The following is a 24,706-nucleotide window of genomic DNA, read 5'->3' as shown; positions in this document are numbered from 1 at the left end:
CTTTCCTCCTTTCCTTCCCTCTCTCCCTCTCTTCTGTCTCTCTCCTTTCCTCCTTTCTGCATATCTTTCTCTTTTGGGTTCAATGAAAATGAATACTTCTCAAATTTGATTCATAGGGGAGTGCTTGCATGTGGTATTAAGTAACTGAACCCTTAGGGCCTCTAGTCTATCCTGCATTAATTAATCATTTACTGTCCTAATATAGGGAAACAAGGGTCCTACTAGGGTGTAGACTAGGAAAGTGAGGAGTGTGGAAGCTGGGTCTTAAGAGAAACGTGAAGGAACTTGACAGAAAAACTGGGAGAGCTGGAGGAGGAGTTCGGTCTCAGTTGATGGGTTTTTGAGTTTGCTGTTTTCACTGTGTAGATTGTTCCCTCCCTTACTTTCCACCTGTTGAAATTCTCCTAATTCTCTAAGGCCAGATTGGATAATCATGTACTGTGAGAAGTTTCTAGGTTCTCTTAACTAGGGGCCATCTCCCTACTCTGAACCCCCACAGCACTTGCTGCTACCTCTTATTTTATTTTTTTAAAGATTTTATTTATTTGTTCATGAGAGACACACACAGAGAGAGAGAGAGAGAGAGAGAGAGAGAGAGAGAGAGGCAGAGACACAGGCAGAGGGAGAAGCAGGCTCCCTCCAGGGACCCGGATGGGGGACTCATCCCAAGACCCTGCGATCAGGACCTGAGCTGAAGGCAGCGGCTCAACCACTGAACCACCCAGGTGCCCCTGCTACCGGTATTTTAATACTAGTGACGGTCCAAGTTATCTAGGTGAGGTTGGTCGGGGCCTTGAATGCTAAACTAAGGAGTTTAAGGAAGCCATTAAATTTTGGAGGATGGGCATGATTTAGCTATCAAAGGCAGACTAAGAAGGCGTTTCTGGTGTAAACAGGAGGTTAGGGGATCCCTGGGTGGCGCAGCGGTTTGGCGCCTGCCTTTGGCCCAGGGCACGATCCTGGAGACCCGGGATTGAATCCCATATTGGGCTCCCGGTGCATGGAGACTACTTCTGCCTCTCTCTCTCTCTCTTCTTCTCTCTGTGACTATCATTTAAAAAAAAAATAAATAAAAAAAATTTAAAAAAAGGAGGTTAGGGGTACATGAGACTACGGTCTCTCTCTTTTAAAAGCTTATTGCTATGCACCAGCTATTGTGCATGGTTACCCCAGCTTAGAAACGGGGAAGCCAGGCTTGCTCTCCCACACGGTCACTGCGCCCCTGAAACCGTGTCTTGAACGCGCAGGAAGGGCCTGCTACCTGCCACGTCTATGGACTTGTCCCCTCAGTAGTGTTTTGAGTCCACGACCTTCCCGGGACAGTTTCTTCTCGCAACTCAAGAGCTGCGTGCCTTTCCCCCGCTTATTGTTTCAGATTTGGGATGCATTTTTTTTTTTTTTTTGACCGCGTGAGCTTAAGGAACCTTAATGAGCTAAAGGGTGGCCACGGGTGGAGATTTCAAGAGCTTCCAAAGGGCATTTTTCGAGCGCTTTAGACTTGAAAGGCGGGTGACAATGGTTGTAGAGAGAACGGCCAGAGCCTGCAGATTTTTCCTTTTAGCAGCTCTATTCTCATCCTCGCGCGCCGGGGCTAGGGGGCAACTTTTCTGTTGTTTGTTTATGAAAGAAATCGAGAAAGGGAGCGAGGCTCGCCGCCGGTGGCACCCAAGGGCAGAGCGAGGGGCCGCGCGGATTAGGTGCGGCTCCCCCCCGGCGCGCCCACGGCGGCCGGGCCCGGCGCAACCCCCTGCGCCAAGGGGCGGGGCGCGCCCTGCGGCCACGCGCGCGGGCGGCGGGGTGGGCGTGTCCCGCGGGCGCGCGCGGGCGGTGGAGGGGGCGTGTCCCGCGGGCGGCGGCGGCGGCGGCGGCGGCGGCGGCGGCGGCGGCGCGGGCTGGGTGCGCGGCGCAGCCTCCTGTGCTGGAATGTGCGGCTCCCGCGAGCTCGCGGCGCAGCAGCAGAGCGAGCGCCGCCGAGGCCCCGGGCCACAGACCCCGGCGGCGGCGGCGGCGGCGGCGGCGGCGGCCGGGACGGCGGGGCGAGAGCCGGCGGTCTGAGCGCTCTCTGCGAGCCCCACTCCTGGGCCTTCGCGGGCCTCGACGTCCCCAGCGCCCAACTTTTCCATCCTCCCCCTCCCCTCCCCCCGAAACTCCAGCAACAAAGGAAAGTAGTCGGCGAGGGAGCGGCGACGGCGGGTCGCCCGCGCCTCCTCGCCGGGGAAGGCCGGTAAGCGCGGCGCAGGGCCGGGGGCTCGGCCGGGTGGGGGAGGGCCGGGCGGCGGCGGCGGCGGCGGCGGCGGCGGCGGCAGGGGGAGGGCGCGGAAGGACGCGGAGCGAGGCGCTGTCCAGGGCTGATTTGCAGATACTGTGGCTCCGGCGGCGGCCGCGGCGCGGGGCGGGGGCGGGCGGCCGGGCGGGATCGGGTTACACCGGCGCGGCCCGGGGGCTGGGCCGGGGGCGTCCCCGGGGAGCGGCGTGGAGCCAGGACCCCCTCCCCAGTCGCGGGCCCGGGCGCCCTCGGAGCGGGGTCCCGAGGAGCCGCGCCGCCTGCGGCCCCGGCCCCGGCCCCGGAGCTGCCTCCCCGCGCCCCCGGCCCCCAGGTCCCGCCGCAGCCCCTCGCCGGCCCGCGGCCCTGTCGGCCCCGCCGGCCCCGCCGGCCCCCTCCCTCCGCGGCCTCTCCCTTGCGCCGGAAGGCGCCGTTGAGTGCGGCCGGGCGGGTTGAGTCAGCCCCGCGGCCCGGGCGGCTCCGCCAATGGGGCTGGACAGCGATTTCTGCTCCTGGGCCGCCCCGCCGCCGCCGCCGCCGCCGCCGCCGCCCCCCGCGCCCGGCCGCCTCCGCGCGCGAGCTGGCGGGACCGGGGCGCGCGGCCCGCGGGGCGCCGTGGGGGAGTGAGTTCTCAGACTTCCGGGGCGCGCGTGGGGGCCCCTCCGGCGCTTGGGGCCCGACGCCTCCGGAGGGCGCCCGCGGAGCCTCCCGGGCCCGCCGCGGAGGGTGAGCCCGGGGCGCCGGCGACGCGGTAACTTTGCCTTCCCCTTCCCGGACTCGGGCCCGCGGGGCCGGGGAGGGGGCGGCGGCGGCGGCGGCGGCGGCGGCGGCCAGCGGGGAGGCCCGGGTCTGGCCCAACGGCGCCCCGGGCTTGCCCCGCCGGCCCCGCTCGGCGTGGGGGGGGGGGACCCGGGGAAAGGGCTCCGGGACGAGGGTCGGGGCGAGTCCCGCGAGCCGGGGTGGGAGCGCGTGCAGTGAGCGCGCCCGGCCGGGAGGAAGCGAGAGCGCCCGAGTTTTGCAAAGAGCTGCTTTGTGTTTGGTATTTTGAGAAAATGGCCGAATGCCTATTGGAGCGAGGAATGCCGCCGCCGAGGCAGGCGCTGGTGGCGGCCGCACGGAGGAATCCGTGCAGCACGTTGGGCTTTCGGGCTCTGCTCAGGCGGCCTCCCCGACCAGCGTGAAAATTCCTTTAGGGACCGTAGTTAGGGCTGGGGCGGAGGGGGGGGGGTGCAATTAAAGTCGACGATCGGGCCAACTGCGAGGAGCCCGGGCTGCTCAGCCCTGGGACCGCCGGGGCCCTGGTTTGCGTCCTGTGATGGCATTCGGCCCCAGCCCCGGGACCTCGCAGACCCCGCTCGGCCTGTGTTTATGCACCTGGGTGAAAACCGACTGCTTTTCGTCTTTGGGGGTTTGATTGCATTCTTTTCTTTTCTTTCTTAATTTTTTTTTTTTTTTGAGGGCTTGCAGCATAACTTTGCTTGCTTTTTTTTTTTCTTCTTCTTCTTCTAACTTGCAAGACAGCGCTCAGTTTGAGAATAGCACCCTGTAGATGGGAAAGTAACGTCGTTTAAGGCGACTTTAAAAGCCCAGCATGTTTTCAAGAAGGTGATCTTGTAATGGCTTCCCCCAAGCAAGTAGGCCAAGTCCAGCACAATGCAAGAAAGTTGCCGGTCGTCGGGTCGAGCTGTACGATTACTAGCGGGTTTGAAAGTTTCTTTATATTCATTAGTGAAGTTTTGAATGCATGGAGCTTCCTTTTTTTTTTTTTTTTTTTACAGGAAGAAAGGTTCGCTTTTTTTCTTTTTCTTTCTTTTCTTTTTTTTTTTTTTGCCTCCCTTTAAAAAGGTCGAGTCATTAAGAAAATAAATAAATAAACCGAGGGGTACTTTTTCTCAGTTTATTCTTCTGGAGTTACTTGAGTTCATACGAAATTCAATTCACTTGACCAATTAATACAGGCTTCTACTTTCCAGACGTGTCTGTACTTAAATGCACAGTATGGTTATTGGATTTCTCCACTTTCCGACCAGTAAACTGCTGAAGGGGGCCAGTTGGGAGGACAGCAAGTTTACTCTTCACGTATTGAATTTAAAAATGACTTTAACTAACATGAAAAATGAAGTTCCTTAAATTTTTTTTTTCACGAGAAAGATTTAAAACTGCTTGAGGGAAGGCATGCCAGGCGTAGGCCTAGTTGATGCATGAGTTACGTCCAACAATTGATAGAAATTTTCGTAGGGATAGTAGAAGTTTTTTTGGCGACTGCAATAAAGAAAATTTGGAAGTACAAAATGTACAAAAATGTATCAAAGCCTTAATTTTAGCAGTTAACAGCATATATTGAATTTAAAGATTACATTGGAGAACTTGTTTTTAGTTATGAGGAATTACAGCAACATTTTGGATGTTGTATTTAAACTGGTACTTTTGTGTTTTTTCTCTTTCTTTCTTTTTTTCTTCCTTTCTTTCTCTTTCTTTTTTTTTTTTTTTTTTGTCTTATTTTGAATTCAGAATACAGTCATGGCCACCCAGGTAATGGGGCAGTCTTCTGGAGGAGGAGGGCTGTTCACAGGCAGTGGCAACATTGGCATGGCCTTGCCTAACGACATGTATGACTTGCATGACCTCTCCAAAGCTGAACTGGCGGCGCCCCAGCTTATCATGTTGGCAAATGTGGCCTTAACTGGGGAAGTAAATGGCAGCTGCTGTGATTACCTGGTTGGTGAAGAAAGACAGATGGCAGAATTGATGCCTGTTGGAGATAACAACTTTTCAGATAGTGACGGAGAAGGGCTTGAGGAGTCTCCTGAAATAAAAGGTGAACCCAGTGGACTGGAAAACATGGAACTGGAAAGTTTGGAGCTCAGTGTTGTAGAACCACAGCCTGTGTTTGAGGTATCAGCTGCCCCAGAAATTTACAACTCAAATAAAGATCTTCCTCCTGAAACACCTGGAGCAGAGGACAAATGCAAGAACTTGAAGAGCAAACCTTTTCGCTGTAAGCCATGCCAGTATGAAGCGGAATCAGAAGAACAGTTTGTGCATCACATCAGAGTTCATAGTGCCAAGAAGTTTTTTGTGGAAGAAAGTGCAGAGAAGCAAGCAAAAGCCAGAGAATCTGGGTCTTCCACTGCAGAGGAGGGAGATTTCTCCAAGGGCCCCATTCGCTGTGACCGCTGCGGCTACAATACCAATCGATATGATCACTATACCGCTCACCTGAAACACCACACCAGAGCTGGGGATAATGAGCGAGTCTACAAGTGCATCATTTGCACATACACCACAATCAGCGAGTATCACTGGAGGAAACACTTGAGAAACCATTTTCCAAGGAAAGTATACACATGTGGAAAATGCAACTATTTTTCAGACAGAAAAAATAATTATGTTCAACATGTTCGAACTCATACAGGTAAGAGTACCTTGTAGTCCTTAAGTTCAGTTCTCTTCTGATCGTTAATTCAGTAGGCAGTTTAAAGTAGTACTAAAGATGGGGGATTCTGGTTCTTTTTGCTGTCTTTGTGACCTTGGATAAGTGATTTAACCCCTTTGTGCTTCAGTTTCTCTCCATGGTGGTAATAACAATATGGGATTGGAGAGTGCATGAAGAAGACTTGCTTCAAAGAATGGCCAAGAGAAATATTATCAATGTTCTTGTTAAAATTCATATTCTGACAAGTTGGGATAGATCATTTAGCCAAATTAGACTTTTTTTTTCTTCTAAGATGTATTTGGTTGATAGTGAATACATCGAAGACGCAATGTAGTTTCCCAAAGAAATCGAGGATTTAGACAGGAAGGAAAACTCAGCGATTAACCCTTGCATAGAGCCATTTCACAGAAGCCTTAAACTTTTTAGAAAACTTGTCTGGGTATTGAGTTCCTAAGTGGAACAACTTGTCTCCCAAACGTAGGAATGTGAGAAGTAGTTTTTAAAAGATTGGTGGGGGGCAGCCCGGTGGCACAGCGGTTTAGCGCCGCCTGCAGCCCGCGGTGTGATCCTGGGTACCTGGAATCGAGTCCCACATCGGGCTCCCTGCGTGGAGCCTGCTTCTCCCTCTGCCTGTGTCTCTACCTCTCTCTGTGTGTCTCTCCTGAATAAATAAATAAAATCTTTAAAAAAAAAATAAAAGATTGGTGGGATTGCCACACTTGCAGTCATTTTCCTGAGAAAGCAAACACACAGGTGGAAAATGAAGCTATTTTTCAGGCCAAAACCAATGCCATTCAGCATGTTTGAACTCAGGCACGGAAGAGGACCTTTCTCATTTGTAAGTGTACTCTATGAAAAAAATGGAACAATGTTAAAAATTTCAAACATCTCAAATAGCAACATGTATGTCCATTACCTGTATTTAATAGTTACTGATATTTTATCACATTTAGCAGTTTGGGTTTTTTTTGGGGGGGTGGGGTGGATAACTATTTGCTTTATTGAGATACAGTCCGCTACCACAGAATTCATCCATTTAAAGTTAAAATTCACTGGTTTTTGTATATTCACAAAAGTTGTGTAACTATGACCACAATCAGTTTTTAGGACATCTTCAACACACACGCACACAAAATGCTATTAGTGTTTGCACCCCATTTCTCCTCAATACCCCTTAATAATTCATTTTAAAAAATAAGCACTCGACCCATTGTGGGACTAGAACTCAAGACCCTGAGGTCAAGACTTGCATGCCCCACTGACTGAGCCAGCCAGGCACCCCAAGGAATCTCATTTTTAAAGGAAATGTTTGCAACTTAATGGTAGTTAATTTTCTTATATTTTTTTCTGCTAAGAATTGGTACCTTTGAGGACTGAGTAGTGGTCTGAACAAAATGGATAGGGTAATCTAGTACAGTACTCTGGATCAGAAGTGAAAAGGGGTTGTGGGGATGCTGTTTGCATCAAGTCACTTTTGCAAGAGTCATCACTTAGTAGGGCTGAACCCCACAGGTAAAGTAGGGTACAGTGGGGAGGGGATTCCATTGTGCTTACTGAAGTGATGGATTTAATAAAACTTGCAGATGAACTTATTACAAGAAAGAGGGCACCTGGGTGGCTTCAGTTGGTTGAGTACTTGACTCGTGATTTCAGCTCAGGTCACAATCTTTGGCAGTGGAATCAAGCCCCACTTGGGTGGAGTCTGCTTGTGGCACTTCCCCTCACCCCTGTGTTTTCTCTCTCTCAAACTAAAAAAAAAAAAAAAAAAAAAAAAATGTCTGAAGCAAGATTTCTAAGCCTCTAAGAGATGGTTCCTGTATTTAAAGCTTTAAAATCTAGTCAAGTAAAAAAAAATGTGTAGATCCTTTGGAATTTGTTGTAACCTGTAAGTTTCTCCATGCTTTGAGACCATTTTAATTTCAAAAGTCAAGAAGTTCAAACATTACAAAATTACGGGGCATAGGAAATGAAAGTTATTTGGAAATTCTACCCCATTAATCACTTAATAGTTTGAATTAAACAGACTAACCTTATATACAATATCTTAAAATAAATCCCAGCTACTGTATATACTTCAGCCATAATATACTTCTTATTTATTTAACAGGTTTTTGAAAACCTTGGGGCTTAATTTAGATTGGCTGTGATTTGTACAGCTTTCAAGGAATAGCCAGAGCATGACTTTGATCTGTACATTTTATGAATTGTTTTAATCGAAGTGTAATCGATGACTTTTACAAATATATGTACTCATAACCACCATGCAAGTCAATATAGAGAATATTATCAGCACCCCAGTGCTTTTGTCTAATACATTTTGATTTTTGACAGTTCGTATTTTGAGTAATTCATATTCCCCCAAAAAGCTAAAAATGTTTTCAACAGTAAATCTAAATTTGTCAATTTAAGAATATTTTTAGAACCAAAAAGGAAATGGAGAGTACTGAAAAACTTTTTAGTATTTTATGTGTATTTCTAATTTTTTTTCTTTTTTTTAATGTAAAGTGTTTTTTTTTTTTTTTTTTTTTTTTTTTAATTTTAAAGAACTCTTGGGATGCCTGGCTGGCTCAGTCGTTAAACCTCTGACTCTTGCTTTAGGCTAGGTCATGATCTCAGAGTTCTGGGATAAAATCCCAGAGTCGTCCTCCATGCTTGGAGAGTTAGCTTCTCTCCTTCCTCTGCCCCTACCTCTTTCTGTGGGTTCAAGTAGAATACTCTCTCTAAAATAAATAATACTTCAAGGAAAAAAAAAAAAGGACAACAGCAAAACAACAACAAACTCTTGGCATTTAAAAATTCTTTTGTACAGTGGTTTAATGTAATTGAAGTTTAGTTGACTACTTTTTAATGGGTATATTTTATGTCCTTAAGTTTTTCTTGCCATTAATTTAAGGTTGGTATTTTCACAGTAAGCTAACAGTGTTCGTATGTATCTCATTTCACATTTATGTATGCGTGTGTGTGTTTCCCCCCACATTTTAGTGTTAAACTTGAGTGATCTTAATACTTTTTTGAAAATATTTTTTTTTCTTCCTAATGTTAATCTTTGTAATTTTGAAATTTTTGGTAGGCATTTTAAAACCATTTGGTAGTGTATACTACATCAGGAGGATAATATTTTGATTATCTGAATTCTGAGTATTTCTGATGTTAAATGCATGGTTCTGAAAATTGTGTTTATGGAAAAATGAATTTATTTAATGCTGAAGAGTAGAGATAAGAAATGATAGAATCACTTCTCATTTAAGTACCCTAGTTTCAGATTCACTTAATGGGTCTCTTCTGTTCTTTAGTGCCCAGTGTTGGGTACTTCTATGCAAATTTGCAGAACAATCTATTGAGGAACATAAGGTAAGTTACAATAGCCCATGTTTACTGAGAAGAAACCCTGAAGTGATGTGTCCAAGGTCATATATAACCAAGAGTCAAAGTTCAGTTCTCTTTTTATGGGTAATTATCATGGTGTGGGCTGAGGATTATTTTCATTTGAGTTTTGAGTCCAAAGATTTTTAATTTTGTGGGTTTGATATTTAACCAGTTCACAAGTTCTACTTGAAAGATGACATTTTTGCCTCTATGTGTGACTGAAAAATCACTTAAGTTTTCTGAAGTGTCTATGCTCATTTTGTAGAATTGCAGATAGAAGCAATCTATTCTGTTATAAAGATTTTTTTTATTTTTTTCTGTTATAAAGAATTTAAATATAAATTATCCTTAGTTTATCCTTTATGTTAATCTATAATGGTATTTAGTTTTCCTTCCATTTCTTTCTGTAACTGCTTAATTGAGATAGGTTTTACATACCATACAGTTAGTTCACTGTGGATTGGCTTGTTCTAGACAGTTCATATAAATAGAGTCATAACAATAATATATGGTCCTTTGTGACTGCCTTCTTTCACTTAGCATAATGTCTTCAAGGTTTATCCATGTCCTGTATACAGTACTTGTTTTCCTTTTGTTGCCAAATAATCTTTTGTAGGGATAGACCACATTTTGTTTATTTAATAAATCACAGTATTTGGATTGGTTCCATTTTTTGGCTATTGTGAATAATTCTGCTATGAACATTCATATACAAGTTTTTGTGTGGACATACGTTTATTTTTCTTGGGAATATACAGTTGACCCTTGAATAATGCAGAGATTAGGGGCAGTCGAAAATGAGCACATAACCTTTTGACTCCCCCAGAACTTAACCACTAGTAGCCTACTGTTGACTAGAGAAACCTTACCAATAACATAGTTGATTAACATACTTTGTATGTTGTATGTATTTGTATGTATTGTATATTGTATTCTTAAAATAAGGTAAGCTAGAAAAAAGAAAATGTTATGAAGAAAATCCATGAGGGGGCTCCTGGGTGGCTCAGTCGGTGATGAAGCATCTGACTCTTGATTTGGGCTGAGATCCTGATTTCAGGGCCTCAGGCTCTGCTCAGTGGGGAGTCTGCTTGGCATTCTCTTCTTCTGCTCCGCCCCTCACTCTATCTCTCTCAAATAAATAACTTTTAAAAATTATTTATTTGAGAGAGAGTGAGGCAGAAGCAGGGTCCGCTGAGCAGGGAGCTAGATGCAGGGCTCAATCCCAGAACCCTTTGGCTCATGACCTGAGCCAAAGGCAGATGCTTATTTGACTCAGCCACCCAGGCGCCCCAATAGATAAATGTTTTTTTTAAAAAGAAAAAAACGCCATGGAAAGAGAAATGTACAGTACTGTATGTAGTGTATTTATTGGAAAAAGGCATCTTTATGTGGAGGTCCATATAGTTCAAACAGTTCAAACTCCTGTTGTTCAAGGGTCAACTGTTTATCCCTAGTAGTGGAATTGCTAGACCATATGGTAACTATGTTTAGTCATTTGAGGAACTGCTAAACTGTTTTCCAAAGTGGCTGCACTATTTTACAGCCTCACATTGTATGACTTCCAATTTTTCCATATCCTAACCAATACTTGTTAACATCTGTCATTTTGATTATAGCCATCCTCATGGGTGTGAAGCCTTCATCTCATTATGGTTTTGTTTTGCATTTCCATCATGGGTAAAGATACTGTGAATCTTTTCATGTGCTTATCTGTCATTTATATATCCTTATAGGAACACATGCAACATTTTTTAAGCTAAATTCTTGGAGGTTGAAGTTAGGAATTCTTTTGGTATGACCTATATCGCTAATCTGTAGCTACCAGCTAGTAACAGCTGTACAGCTACTAGGAACACATTTCCTACTCCTTATCATATTCTTCCTCTTTTCACTTTTTTGTCTTTTCCTTGTCCATTTTATTAGACATATTTATTACTGGAAGTTTTACCATATAGACAAAATAATAACTGGTGTTTATTGAGGGCTTTATGTGCCAGGCACAATGTCAAATGCTCTGTATTACCTTAAATTTAAATTCTCACAATTCTAGGAAATAAAGGCGCTTTTACTTTTACTGAGGAAACTTGCCCAAGGTTGTAATTATTATCTTGTGGCCAAAGACTAGATGAAAACAAATTACAAATTGTCGACCTTTTTTTTTTTTTAATTGTCAAGGTTTTGGAAAAACCTGTTTTGTGGTTGACAACCCATATCCCAAAAATAAACGTTTCCTGCCATTAAGTCTTAAATTGTTTAGTACTGAAATCACGGTCTTCTCATCTGCAGTTGCTATCAGTTCTATGGCTTTATGAGCATGATTTGCTTTAACACTGATCTAATTTATGAAAGGTTTATCTACCTTTCATAAAATTTTTAGCTTAATTATCCCCACTCAAGTGTTCTTGCTTTAAGCTAACAATTTCAAATGATAGGTTTATTTTTCACAAGAATAAAAAAAAAAATACTCCCAAGTCACAGCAGGAGAAAATTTGGGTAGATTTTTTTTTCCTAAGGGTAATTCTAATTTAAAGAAAAAGATGCTACTTGATATCTTATCAAGATAAGTATTCAGTTCTTAATATTTAATGTAATAGTATGTAGCATTCTGGGAAAATTAAGAGGGCTGAGAATTCAGAAAGCCAGTGATCTTTTTTGTCAGCAAAGCTGAAATGTAGGTAATGTGAATTCTGAGTTAAATCATTTATGTGTCTAATACATGATAAAAAATTGACCATTTTGCCAGGAATAGGAAAAAAGAATCCTTATAAAAAAAAATGCTCAGTGTTGAACATTGTGTATATTGTTAGAATTGTATTTCCCTTATTTTATGTTTAAACCCTAATAATTATATTCTTGCAGGGGAACGCCCATACAAATGTGAGCTTTGTCCTTACTCAAGTTCTCAGAAGACTCATCTAACTAGACATATGCGTACTCATTCAGGTTGGTAAGAAATGGAAACCCTTCTATGATTTTTAGTATTCAATACCTCATTATAAGGAAGTTCTTCTAGACCTGGAACTGGGTCATTATTTATGATTTATTTATTTTAAAAATCAATTTATAATTTATTTTTAATATAATTTAGAAATTAGAGTTAAAAAATCAGTGTTGTATTTAAATGTAGGTTCTTAACAAGGAATCCATACGTGGAACTCTTGAAACTGAATGTAAATGCATGCATGCACGGTTTCTGGCTGAAGGGTCCATAATTTTCACCAGATCTTCAAATTCCATGATTAATAAAACTGGAAGTGCTATTGTAGACCAATGCTGGTTCATACTTTTGAACAACCCCTACCTTTTCCCCCTCTCCCCTACACCCAACACAGTATAACACCAAGTTTCATAGTATGTGATTTCCAGTTATAGGGATTCCTTCTTAATTTCTCAGGTCCTAAAGTGTGAATTTGTCCTCTTTTGAGAGCTGATAGGGCTTCTGTGGAATAATTTACAAAAGCCAGACTTTAAAGAATAATGGGTAATTCTAGGATCTCAATTTATTAACATATAATAGATAAAATGCAGGACTATAAATGCAGTGGAAGATTTGTCCATTCTGGTGACTGAAATAATAATGGTGATCACCAACCAGAATTGGCCCCCATTATCAAGGTAGATAGATGGCAGAGTTAAAAAGTAAATATTAGCATAGGTGTCCTTTTTTTTATTTTTTGCATAGGTGGTCTTTAAAGGATAATTCATTTTGGCTATAATTGACCCTTGGTGAACCACCACAACTGGTCAGAATACTTTCAAACTATGCCAAAATTTTGGTGATAACCGAAGTCTGTTGTAGACTTAACCTCCTTTAAGTTAATAATTAATTGCCTGAAATTTGTGCAGTTTGCTTGGGTAGCCACTAGCCTCATGTGGTTATTGAACTTGTGAAATGTAGCTAGTTTGAATTGAAATGTATCAAATTCATAGTAGAACTCAAACAGTATAAATAAAAACACATAAAATATCTACTTTGGGGCACCTGGCTGGCTCAGTTGGAGGAGCATGTGACTTGATCTCGGGGTTGTGAGTTTGAGCCCCACATTGGGTCTAGAGTTCTTAAATAAAACCTAAAAAATTTTTTTGAATATTGGTTACATATTGACATAACATTGGTTATATTGAGTTAAATGAGTAGTAAAATTTAATTTTACCTTTGTAAAGTGACTACTGAAAATTTAAAATTACATATATTGTATTTTATTTCTATTGGATATTGCAATTTTAAGTCAATAATTAAGTAACATTTGATTATAGTACAGGTTGTGATTTGAGCACTATAAAGGGGTCACATAATATGCTTACTAGCTTTTCTTCACCCTACATTCTTGTCATGTTAATATACTTTGAATGTTCTTTCTAAATCTCCTAAGCTATTGAATTGAGTCACTTAACCAGAAACCTGAATTTATTGCTTAGGGGTACTTCCTGGTTTCATTTTTCTGAGGGTAATTTGGATGCTGTCTCAAGTTTTGTTGAGGGTAGGCATCATGTTCTATTGATAGTTGTGCTTTAGCCCTTAAATGAAACGTTTAAAAGTTTTATGTGAGTTAACTAATTTTAGTCCTTATAACTATCCTATAATGTATAGGTTCTATTATTATCCTCATTTTACCAATGTGGAAACTTAAGGCATTGAAGAAATGTGGCCATTTTTTCTGTAGAGTGTCCTCCTTTCTAGATTTGTCTTACTTGCTTTCTCATGGTGTCATTTGGTTTTTCCTCTTTCCCTGTGACCTTGTATTACTTGTACACTGGAAATTAAATTGGAATGCTTGGATTCTACTTCATGTGTCTCATTTGAAAGTACTATCTGGTTGGCTCACTAGTACTGTTGTTGGGTTACTGGATTAGAATGATGACATTCTTGTATCTTTTTCATTGAATAGATAGTATTTTTGTCACTGTATAAGTGTCTGTGGTGTTTTACACCAGTCAGTAACTTCTGCCTGAATAATTTTGTGTTTGCTTAAAAAAAAAAATTGTGTTTGCTAGCTGTTGTCTTTTGAATCTCTTTGCTGTATTAAAAAGATGATATTCAGTAGTTGGCTGTTACAGTACCAAGTATTTTAAAAATTTCTTAATGAGTAGTAGCTACTATTTTCTTTTTAAAGATTTTATTTTGGGTCCCTGGGTGGCTCAGTTGGTTAAATGTCTGCCTTCGGCTCGGGTCATGATCCCAGGGTCCAGGGATGGAGACCTACATCAGGCTTCCTGCCAAGCGGGGAGCCTGCTTCTTCCTTTCCCTGTGTCTGCTGCTCCTACTGCTTGTGCGTGCTGTCTCTCTGTCACATAAAATATTTTTTAAAAAATAAGGATTTTATTTTTCTAAGTAATCTTTACACCCAGTGTGGATCTCAAACTTAACCCCACGATCAAGAGTCACATGCTCTATCTACTGAGCCAGCCAGGCACCCTAATAGTAGCTACTATTTATTGTATGTATGTCAGGTACTGAGAAATTGGGATTTGTTATCTCTAATCTTAGTATTCCTTAAATGGTTTATCTTACTTTATGGATTAGATTTAGAGAGGCTAAATGTTTTACCTATGGTTAATTGTCATTCCTTTAGATCAGAAGAGCTAGGATTTGGCCTTAAACTCCTTACCCTCACATTTTCAGTTAAGCAGAGTTAAAAGAACATTATGGCTCAGAAAATGGCTCAAGAGACTATAGCATAATGACATTGGAACCACAGCGTACGGAGAGAGCGGGGATCTGTTTTATTGGATGCCAATAGTTTGAGTGGCAGACAGGAAACAAACATGGTTAGTTTGTTTTGTGTATGAGTGTGCAATTATAAAAAGTGAGGCTAAGTTAGGTCAAATTAGATAGGTAGCCCTTTTTAAAGACTGCATGGAGTCTTGCATGGAGTGAATCTCTTGGGTGCCTTCTCTGTGGTCTGGAGTCTTTTAGGGTCCCCATGGGTTGGTTGGTTCTTGTTCATGTGAGTGTGTTTTAGAGAAGAAAAAGTATGTGCTTATTATTAGTCTCTTATTTTTGTAAAAGATTAGGCTCTATGGAGTTGATACATTTTAGCTTAATTGACAGCTTATAACACTGGTTGTTTACTTGGAGCAGTTTCATCCATAAAATGAGTCTTTTTAGGCCAAATTAGGAAGGGATCAGAATGTTGATGAGGTGAAAAATTGACACACTAAACCAATCTGACATATCTGGTCTTATTCTCTGTTTTATTGGTGTTTCTACCTAATGGTATTAAAGTATCCTTCACTTGGCTAGTCCTAGAATCTACACTGACATTATCCACAGCTCTGCTCTCCCTTTCCTATTCTCAATGGAGATACTACCATTTGAATTCTGCTAGCATAGGAATTCATTTTGAGTATTTTTCCATAATGAGTGTAATGGATGCTTTTTTTTTTTAGTAACTTTTTTTTTTTTTTTTTTTTTACTTTGAATTTGGTTTGCCTGGATGCTTTTGTGTTTTGGTTTTGTTTTGTTTTGTTGGATGCTTTTGTTAAAGGAGATCAACAACTTGCCAAGTTCTATCTCCATTTATTACTCTTTTTAAGATGTAAAAATATTTTATTCAACAATAAGTTTATTTTCCTTTAACCAAGGATTTCATAATTATTATGGCGGCGTTATTGAAATTGAAAGGCGTTATGGTTTTAAAGTCTTCATGAATTCCAGAATATGTTTTTTCCTGGGTCTTTGCTATTTTATTTTATTCCCATTTTAGTATGCCATGTCAAATTCAACTTACTATGCAGTTTGGGCTTTTTGTCAGTAAACATTTTTTACTGAAGTATAGTTAATATGCAATGTTATATTAGTTGCAGGTATGTAGAATAAAATTTTAAACAGTATTCTGTTGAGGTTCATTAACACATGAAAATGCAGACATGCATCTGAAGTGTAGTTACTTCACGGGATTTCTCCTGTTTGACTGCCCCCCAGAGGAAGAAATCTTACACCCTCAGAAAAGTTCTGTCCTTGCCCTTTCCAATCAGTACTTCCCCCCCAACTGATACTGATTTCTAGCAAGAAAGACTATTCCAACATTGTTCTATAAGATGTTTTTGACATTCATCCCATGCTGCTTTATCAGAACTTTGTTCTTATTGCTAAGTAGTAATCAATTGTATGCCCTGTTCTTTATAAAAAGTTCCCTTTTCTTTTTGGATTCTTGATAAGAACATACAAATTGTATAAAAAGTTTTGCCTTTTGAATTTGTAATGTACCTTTAAGTTACTTTGGGAAGAAGAAAATAGATATCTGACACATTTTAAAGATTAAAAATATAGATAAATATTACTAGAATTGGAAAAGAATTAAGTTAAAATCATTGATACAAGGCAAAAAAAATATATATATATTCAACTAGGCGCTAATAACATACAGTTTTGATGACTAGATCTCCTAATACAAGTAATATTTAATGGCAAGAAAATAAAATTGAGGGGGAGAATGAATGGAGCAAGTAAATTTTGCCATCAAAATTTAATTTTTTTTTGTTTTATTTATTTATGATAGGCACACAGTGAGAGAGAGAGAGGCAGAGACACAGGCAGAGGGAGAAGCAGGCTCCATACACCGGGAGCCTGACGTGGGATTCGATCCCGGGTCTCCAGGATCGCGCCCTGGGCCAAAGGCAGGCGCCAAACCGCTGCGCCACCCAGGGATCCCCTGCCATCAAAATTTAAATAGGTTTTTATGAACTCACATTCTCTGACCATTTCATAGGTGGAGGCTTGCATTTTTTTTTTTTTTTTTGGAAGCTTGCATTTTGATGCTTGCTATGTAAATATCCTCATTTGTTAGGAGTTATACAATGGTGATACTCCATTATAATTCTTTTATTAGCATAAATATTTTCCTAAAGAGAGAAAATTCATCAGCCATTTGTTTACTCAGAGGTAAGGTTTAAATGGACAGGCAGGAAAAACCCATGAATCTTGCATTTTATTAACCTATTCTAAAAGTACCAGTCCCAAAAGTGATGATGTATAGGGAATGTATATGAATTGCTTGGCTCTCTGTTCATCCTAAATGCTTTATGTAGAATAAATTATAGCTCACAACTCTTAAGAAAGAGTATTTTACAGATGAAGAAATTGAGCCTTACAGTTTTCAGTACTTTGCTCAAGATTTCACAGTGAGTTGGAGAAGAGCCCATATTTGATCCCCCAAATTGTCTCATTTTAGAAAAGGTTTTAACCATTATGCCACCTATTTTCCCCCATTCTATGTCTATATATGTTATGCAAACGATTGTCCCCACTGAGGTCATTCATTGGAGAGGACAAGATAGAGCCAAATATAGAGTAATGCAGCATGTTGTAGAAACCTCTATTTATGAATCTATTAGTAGTCTAACATGGGAAAGAGTTGTCCAGTTAGCTACATAACCACTCTGATATACCTGGTAAGTTTTTGTTTCTGCGATTATTTTATCATCAGACATTTTCAAATCATGTAAAGCTTACCATGGTTTTACCCAATGTCTGAGAAATTTACTTTGTGAAAAAAAAAATAGATTTGATATAAATTTGAGAATGTTTGAGAGATGAATTTTCATAAATGTCAATTTCCATTTTTCTACTATGCATTCCATTGGACCAGTGGGGTATGGATACCATTTGGTAATATTTACTAGAGTGTGATCTAGATGGGTATGTATTCAGGTAGAATGTGTTAATCTTATACCTTTAATTTGGGGGTGGGGGTGGTTTTGGTTTTGTATGTACCTGTGATCTGTGATCATGACTTTGTTCGATTATTTTACATACCATATCTATTTGTATGCTGTTTCTCATTGATTTAATTTCTTTGCCCATATGTTAGAAGAAGGTAGGGAAAAATCAAAAGGTTTCTGTTTTGATTATATTTTTGCCTTAAAATAGCAATTCTGGCATCTGGAAGAGTTTGCTGAATGAAACTTTACTCTTGCTGGGATGAATAAAATGGTTAAATTTAAAGAAAAGGCCTTTTGCTCCTTGAGGCAAAAAACTTTGTTTTACAACTTCTACATCTAAGGTCTGAGAATGTAGCCTGGAGTATAAGGTACTCCTTTTGAAGTCTCAAGATTTATCTTAAAAAATGTATGGGAATTAAAAAAAAATGTATGGGAATTATATATTCTATTCTATTCCATTATATATTTGTTTTAACTAAATGTAGAACATTTAAAATTAATCTTTTCTCAAAAAAAAAATTCTCTTTCCTCTTTGAGTGCCCTTGCCCCAAAATTCACACCCACAGCCCAACCAACTTTGCCAATAATTGTTGTGTACTTCTTGATGAATCATTCTTCTCTTATACAGTGTTTGAGAGTTCTAGCTTGACGAACTTTTTAGAAGATGTTGGTTAAATGAGGTAATTGTTCCTCCATTTGGTATGAGAATCCATGTCAAGGGGTAGAGAAAAGATCTACAAATAAATATGGTAAATGTAAAGTGCATGATACAGTCTTTTCAATGAATAGTTTGTGTTGTGTGTATGTTTTAACATCCAATTCCTTATATTTTAATAGAAGCGTGAGTTCATTTCTTAACCTATGTTCTCTCTAACATCTCTTATTTACCTTCAGGTGAGAAGCCATTTAAATGTGATCAGTGCAGTTATGTGGCCTCTAATCAACATGAAGTAACCCGCCATGCAAGACAGGTTCATAATGGGCCTAAACCTCTCAACTGTCCACATTGTGACTACAAAACAGCAGATAGAAGTAATTTCAAAAAACACGTAGAGCTACATGTTAATCCACGGCAGTTCAATTGCCCTGTATGCGACTATGCAGCTTCTAAGAAGTGTAATTTGCAGTATCATTTCAAGTCTAAGCATCCAACTTGTCCTAATAAAACAATGGATGTCTCAAAAGTGAAACTAAAGAAAACCAAAAAGCGAGAGGCTGACCTGCCTGATAACAATATTACCAATGAAAAAACAGAGACAGAACAGACAAAAGTAAAGGGGGATGTGGCTGGAAAGAAGAATGAGAGGTCTGTAAAAGTGGAGAAAAAAGATAATGTTTCAAAAGAGAAAAAGTCTTGTAGTAATGCTTCCACCCAAGTGACTACTAGAACTCGCAAATCAGCAATGGAAACTAAAGAAATGGATGTGCATACAGGAAATAATTCAGAAGCTACCGGTAAAACCAAGAAAAGCAAAAGGAGGATGGAAGCTGAAGCCCATTCCTTAAAAGACCCTGTAAATGATGAGGAACCTGTGACAAAAAAGAAAAAGAAGGCAGAAAGCAAATCCAAAAATAGTCAGGAAGTGCCAAAAGGTGATAGCAAAGTAGAGGAGAATAAAAAGCAAAATACCTGCGTGAAAAAAAGTACAAAGAAGAAAAGTCTGAAAAATAAGTCAAGTAAAAAAAGCAGCAAGCCTGCTCAGAAAGAGGCTGCTCAGAAGGGGCCTGCTCAGAAGGGGCCTGCTCTGATGGAGCCTTCTCCTCCCAAGGGGAATGCTCAATTGGAGCCTTCTCCCAGGGGGCCTGCTCAGTTGGAGACTTCTCCTCCCAGGGGGCCTGCTCAGATGGAGCCGCCCCCTGCCCTAGAGTCTACTCAGATGGATGTTGGTCAAATGGAGCCGCCTCCCCCAGTGGAGTCTGCTCAGATAGGGTCTTCTCAGACGGAGCCACCTCCTCCCATGGGCCCTGTTCAGATGGAAGTTGTTCAGATGGAGCCTCCTCCCACAGAGCCTTCTCTTCATGTGGAACCAAGTCCCAAAAAGTCTCCTCGAAGAGATAAAAAGGAAAAGTCCAACATACAGAGTGAAATGGCACGGAAGGAACAAGTCCTTATTGAAGTGGGCTTAGTGCCTGTTAAAGATAGCCAGCTTCTAAAGGAAAGTGCAAGTGCACAGGATCACTTACCACCACCACCGCCACCACCACCACTGCCACCACCAAAGGAAAACTCAAAAGAAGAGGAGTCAAAAGACCAAAAATTATTCACTGAAAACGAAGGAAGTAAAGAAGCCCCTCTTCAAAAAGTAGAAGTAGAAGAGGCAGAGAAAGGTCTAGCTGGTCTTGCTGCTATTAAGGAATCTGCCAATATTTCATCCTCTGAACAAAACTTGACTATACCAGAGGGTGAAATTTTAGATGCTAAGTGTCAGGCTGACACTGTGCTTTGTGAAATGGAAATGGATACTGATGAGAACAAAACAGAGAATCCCCCTGGCAAAGGCCCAGCAGTTGAAGAACCTGTTTCACCAGTGCTGCATCCCCTACCAATAGAAAACCATGAAGCAGTGTCTAAAACTGCTGTGACATCACCTCCTGTCACCATGGCAGTAAATGAGTCTCAGGAAATGGATGAAGATGAAGGCATCCACAGTCATGATGGAAGTGATCTAAGTGACAACATGTCAGAGGGTAGTGATGACTCTGGATTGAATGGGGCCCGGCCAGTTCCACAAGAAACCAGCAGGAAAAATGCAAAGGAGGCCTTAGCAGTCAAAGTGGGAGAGGGAGATTTTGTATGTATCTTCTGTGATCGCTCTTTTAGAAAGGAAAAAGATTACAGCAAGCACCTCAATCGTCATTTGGTTAACGTATACTTCCTTGAAAAAGCAGCTAAAGGGCAGGAGTAATTAATCTTAGGATAAGGCTTCAGTTCTTAGTTTATGCGATCTATTACATTTAATATTCATTTATAGTTGTAGACAACCTTTTGTTTTTTTAAATTGCTTTAATTAGTGTCCAATGTTGATTTTTAAGTGGCACTCTTTTCCTTAGGACTCTGTATCTATTGATGGATAAATTTTAGCAAATCCAAGGAAGTTAGTGTACTAAACCAGCAGATACCTAAATCTGTTAGTTTATACATTTAATTGAAATGAGAAGGCCAAGGTGGTATTGTAGCATTCTGTTGCTTTGTCTGGCTGTAACTTGTCACTTTTCTTGCCATGTCTATCTTCTTGTTTCACTTTAGTTTTTTCTTAGTTCTTTGTTTAGTTCTATAAAAATTGGCATACTTAAATAGCAAATTACTTGAATTTGCCTGCTTTATATAAAGTTAGCACTTTAAAATTTTTTTAGAGATGAGAAGAGACATTTAAATTGAAGAAAAATTCTCCCAACAGTGGACATTGTATCAGTCCAGGTATTTACTTACTGAGTTTTGATCAATATTTCTTATTTGTGTATGTTAATCGTCATAAAAACAATGATTTTGGTGTGTTTTTTTTTCTTTCAAGTTTTTTTTTTTTTTTTTGGTGCTTTAATGGCTTAAGATGTTGCACATTGTTGTTTTTTTTTTTTAACCTATGCAGTTCAATTTTTTTCTAGAAATAGTATTCGTGTTGAACAGTAACACTTTATACATATATATGCATGTTTATTTTGTCCTCTTTCGAGGGATGCTTTTAGTCTTGTTTGCAAAAGGGCAGTTTTCTTTTTCCTTTGCTGCAATTGTCTTTTTTGCAGAATATTAGTGTGTGCAAATTTGTGAGCAAATGAAACATGCAGGTTCAATCCATTGATTTTGAATTTCACATCTTATATCTATGCCAGAATCTGTATTTCACATAAGTTATTTATTTTAAATGGATGTAGTGAATTCACAGCTCTCATTTTGACCTTTACAATAAACCACTAGACTCTATATTAGACAGATTTTTATCTCAGATACCAACCATGGTAAAAATTTTTGGCTTGTTTTAGTAGAACTACTTCCTAAATGTGCAGTGTTAAGTCATATCTTTGAGGAAAACCTTTCTGCATAGATGGTTGGTGTCCATATGGCTACTCAGCTGAATAAAGAACTGTAAGTGATATTTGGAAACTGCAAACCTGGAATTAGGAGACATAATTACTCCTTTAAGTTATACAGAATATCGGTTGTGAGATTCCAAAGCCATAGCAATTACACAGAAAATCTAGGTTGAGAGAGGTAGTAGTATGAGTGCTGGTAGACCAGCTGCTACTTACTTCCTATGAATACAATGAAAAAGGCAGGTGAAACTCAAGTACAGTCCAGATTTCTAAAATCATACTTTCTCAGGGATCTCCACAAACTAGTGGGTGTCCTGGCTGTCCCTGTGACAGCCTCTTTCTACAGGTGAGGCCTCAGATGAATTGCAGCTATCCTGGTGTTCCTGTGGGGGCACTTTGTATTAAGAAAGAGTGTACTTCTAAACTTTCTTGGTAGGTTCTTTGGCCAGTTGCCAAAGACTGAAAGAATCCAGCAGGATTTTTCTTGCTGATAGCAGTTAATTCATTGCAGTCAAAGTATGATCCCAGTAGGGAATCTTGAACAATTCTGATCCTCCCATGTTCTATTCTGAAATAACCACTTTATATTTCATTTATTTTCTTTTATCTGGTGATCTCTTTGAGGCAGGCTTCAGAGTTTGGCAATGCAACATGAAAAGAATAGGAAAAGCATTGATGAAGTGTGGTTGGAAACTTGTTAAATATCTGAGAGTGAAGTTTGAGTTAAAAGACATTTGAACTTGGGATTGACTGGGAGGCCAAAGATTTAAAGAAGAGAAGATTCTCTCAAGACACGAGGAGTAAGTTGTGTGTTAATGGTGTGTGTTTTGTGTGCATGAATGGGAATTATAAATGATGTTGAATTCTAGGTGAATTCACGGCTCCGACAATCATTGTCAACAGAAGATCAAGCTGCAAATATTTATGTTTTAAAACTTAAATTATAAAGCTAGTTAAATCTTTCTAACAACTAGTTTTAATGTTCATGGGTACATTTTATGTAAGTTACCTTTTACATTCTATATGAAAAGACTCATGTTAAGTACAGATTGGAGATTGGGAATCAGTTTGGGGAAGAGATTTTGTGGATTCTTTCATCCTACAAAAGAGAAAAATTAGATGTCTGGGGAATTGGACTAATTTTCTTATCTAGTTTTTAAGACTAGAATGCTAAAAAACAAAAATATGAAGGAAATTAAAACCCCTTTATTAAATTGATCTGTGAAAACATTGTTACTGGAAATTGAGTGGGACTTGAGGCCTTTCTTCCAGAAAACAAGGACTTGATTGTCAGGCCTATATTAGGTTCTGAACCTTAATGCCATGTATTTGTACTTGTTAAAAATTGTTTCAATGAAAAATATATTAGTAATATGAACTTCTGGTTTAGTAGGGAGTTCTTCCATTTGAAAAATGTGATATTTGCATGGAACTGTTTGAATCTTTGTTTTCTCAGTTTCCCCTCCACTGGATAGAATTGAAACTAGAATTTTCCCTTTTGTTAAAGGAATAAAAAGTGAATATGTTATTTGTAAATTGATGTTTAGTAACTAGAGATAAACTTGAAATACTAGAATACATTATAAGCCTAATCCTAGGTAGTCTTATGAAAATGTATCTCTTCTGAACCTATCTATATTCACATTGCTCTTCAAGATATCTTAAGTTATATTTTTTCCTCTTTTCAGAGCTGCTTCTTTGGGGGCTACTTTTTTTTTTTATTGAGGTGTAATTCATAAGGGGCTACTTTTCTGATAAGGCTTCTTATAACTATGGCTGGATGTTTTGTTCTAGTCTTCCAAGAAGGGCCATTTTATTTTTTAGAGTCACTTCTAAAGTCATGTGGTCTTTAACTTTGGGGACTATTTTGCATATAAGTGCTAATGCAAATAAATTTAAACCCAAGTAGACCTCATCACATGTCACCCTATGAATGTTGACAATGGAAGGAATACCTTGCCTGTAGTATAATATCAGTTCTGGACTGAAAAGCTAGGGAAGAAAATTTTCTTTTTTGCATAAACCAGAAAAACCGCTAGTGTGCAGTTTCCTTGTTGACCTCAGCAGATGAACTGAGCTGATAGTGTTATTTCAGATTCGTGAAATTATATGAATCTTGGTTTGTGTAGACTTGCAATCTACATGCAATTTTAACTAAATCAGATAGCTTTTACATTTTCACTTTGTACATAGGCTCTCCCCACCCTTTTCAACATCCATTAGTTAATTGATCTTTGTAAACTGGCATTGAAACATTACAACAATGTTTTGTTGCACCAATTTTATAAACTTTTACAGTGCAATACGTGTTATTTTTCCGAGACAAACCAAAGGTTAACTTCTCAAGGTTCTTGCTGCCTGCTTTAGCAGCATTTGATGGGAGGATCTTTTATATACATTTGTAATAGATGAAAAACCAGATTGCAAATCCTTTTGTTTTTTTTTTTTTTTTAAAGCTTAAACCATGTACCAAGTTTTTGGTCCAAATTGTGTAGAATAAGTTAAACTTAAATTGCATTCTATTAACCAATATGAGTGTATTTCTGTAAGCATAGTTATGTTGAAATAAAGTTTTAAAAAGCATTTTATTATGCCTTTGTTTATTATTTGGTAGGTCAAGTATCAAACCGAATTACTTTGCTAGAATTGCAAGTATATTAATTCCAAAATTATTACCTCTGATAAACCATGGTAGGTAGAAAGGTCATCACAATCCGTTGTTTGGGGTAACAGTCTAGTGGGTAGTCGTCCAAAGTAGATCTTCCTCTACTTCTAGGAGGTTGAGGTCAGGGAAAAACAACCTGAAGACAAATCACAGGATGCTTTACATAGTAATTAATTCCCAACCCCAGGTTCCCTTAACAGCTTTTTAAAAAATGTATTTTATTTATTCATGAAAGACACAGAGAGACAGACATAGGCGGGGGGGGGGGGGGGGGGGCGGGGAA

The 24,706-nt window shown here is 40.1% G+C and overlaps 1 protein-coding gene across 3 annotated transcripts; it reads left to right on the top strand.

Moving 5' to 3' along the window:
• The first annotated feature begins 1,922 nt into the window (after window positions 1–1,922).
• Window positions 1,923–24,341, top strand: REST (RE1 silencing transcription factor). 3 transcript variants are annotated; one of them, XM_055341509.1, is made up of 4 exons: window positions 1,923–2,224; window positions 4,775–5,678; window positions 11,925–12,008; window positions 18,624–24,341. In XM_055341509.1, exons 2-4 carry the CDS (start codon window positions 4,784–4,786, stop codon window positions 20,633–20,635), a joined length of 2,991 nt encoding a protein of 996 aa, XP_055197484.1. In that variant the 5' UTR covers window positions 1,923–2,224; window positions 4,775–4,783; the 3' UTR covers window positions 20,636–24,341. The 3 variants fall into 3 exon arrangements, with proteins under 3 accessions (XP_055197484.1, XP_055197499.1, XP_055197492.1); XM_055341524.1 differs by lacking the exon at window positions 1,923–2,224 and adding an exon at window positions 2,846–2,989; XM_055341517.1 differs by lacking the exon at window positions 1,923–2,224 and adding an exon at window positions 2,846–3,014.
• Window positions 24,342–24,706: the final 365 nt, after the last annotated feature.

Source organism: Nyctereutes procyonoides, unplaced genomic scaffold, assembly GCF_905146905.1.
Source record: "Nyctereutes procyonoides isolate TBG_1078 unplaced genomic scaffold, NYPRO_anot_genome, whole genome shotgun sequence".
Taxonomy (NCBI): Eukaryota; Metazoa; Chordata; class Mammalia; order Carnivora; family Canidae; genus Nyctereutes; species Nyctereutes procyonoides.
Note: the sequence above shows the minus strand (reverse complement) of the source record. Positions and strands in the feature narration are given on the sequence as shown.

Excerpts from the sequence above, each read along its gene's own strand:
- REST (XM_055341509.1), top strand. The coding sequence starts at position 4,784 with ATGGCCACCCAGGTAATGGGGCAGTCTTCTGGAGGAGGAGGGCTGTTC. Across the intron at positions 5,679-11,924 it reads ACATGTTCGAACTCATACAG|GGGAACGCCCATACAAATGT; the intron begins GTAAGAGTACCT and ends ATATTCTTGCAG. Across the intron at positions 12,009-18,623 it reads ACATATGCGTACTCATTCAG|GTGAGAAGCCATTTAAATGT; the intron begins GTTGGTAAGAAA and ends ATTTACCTTCAG.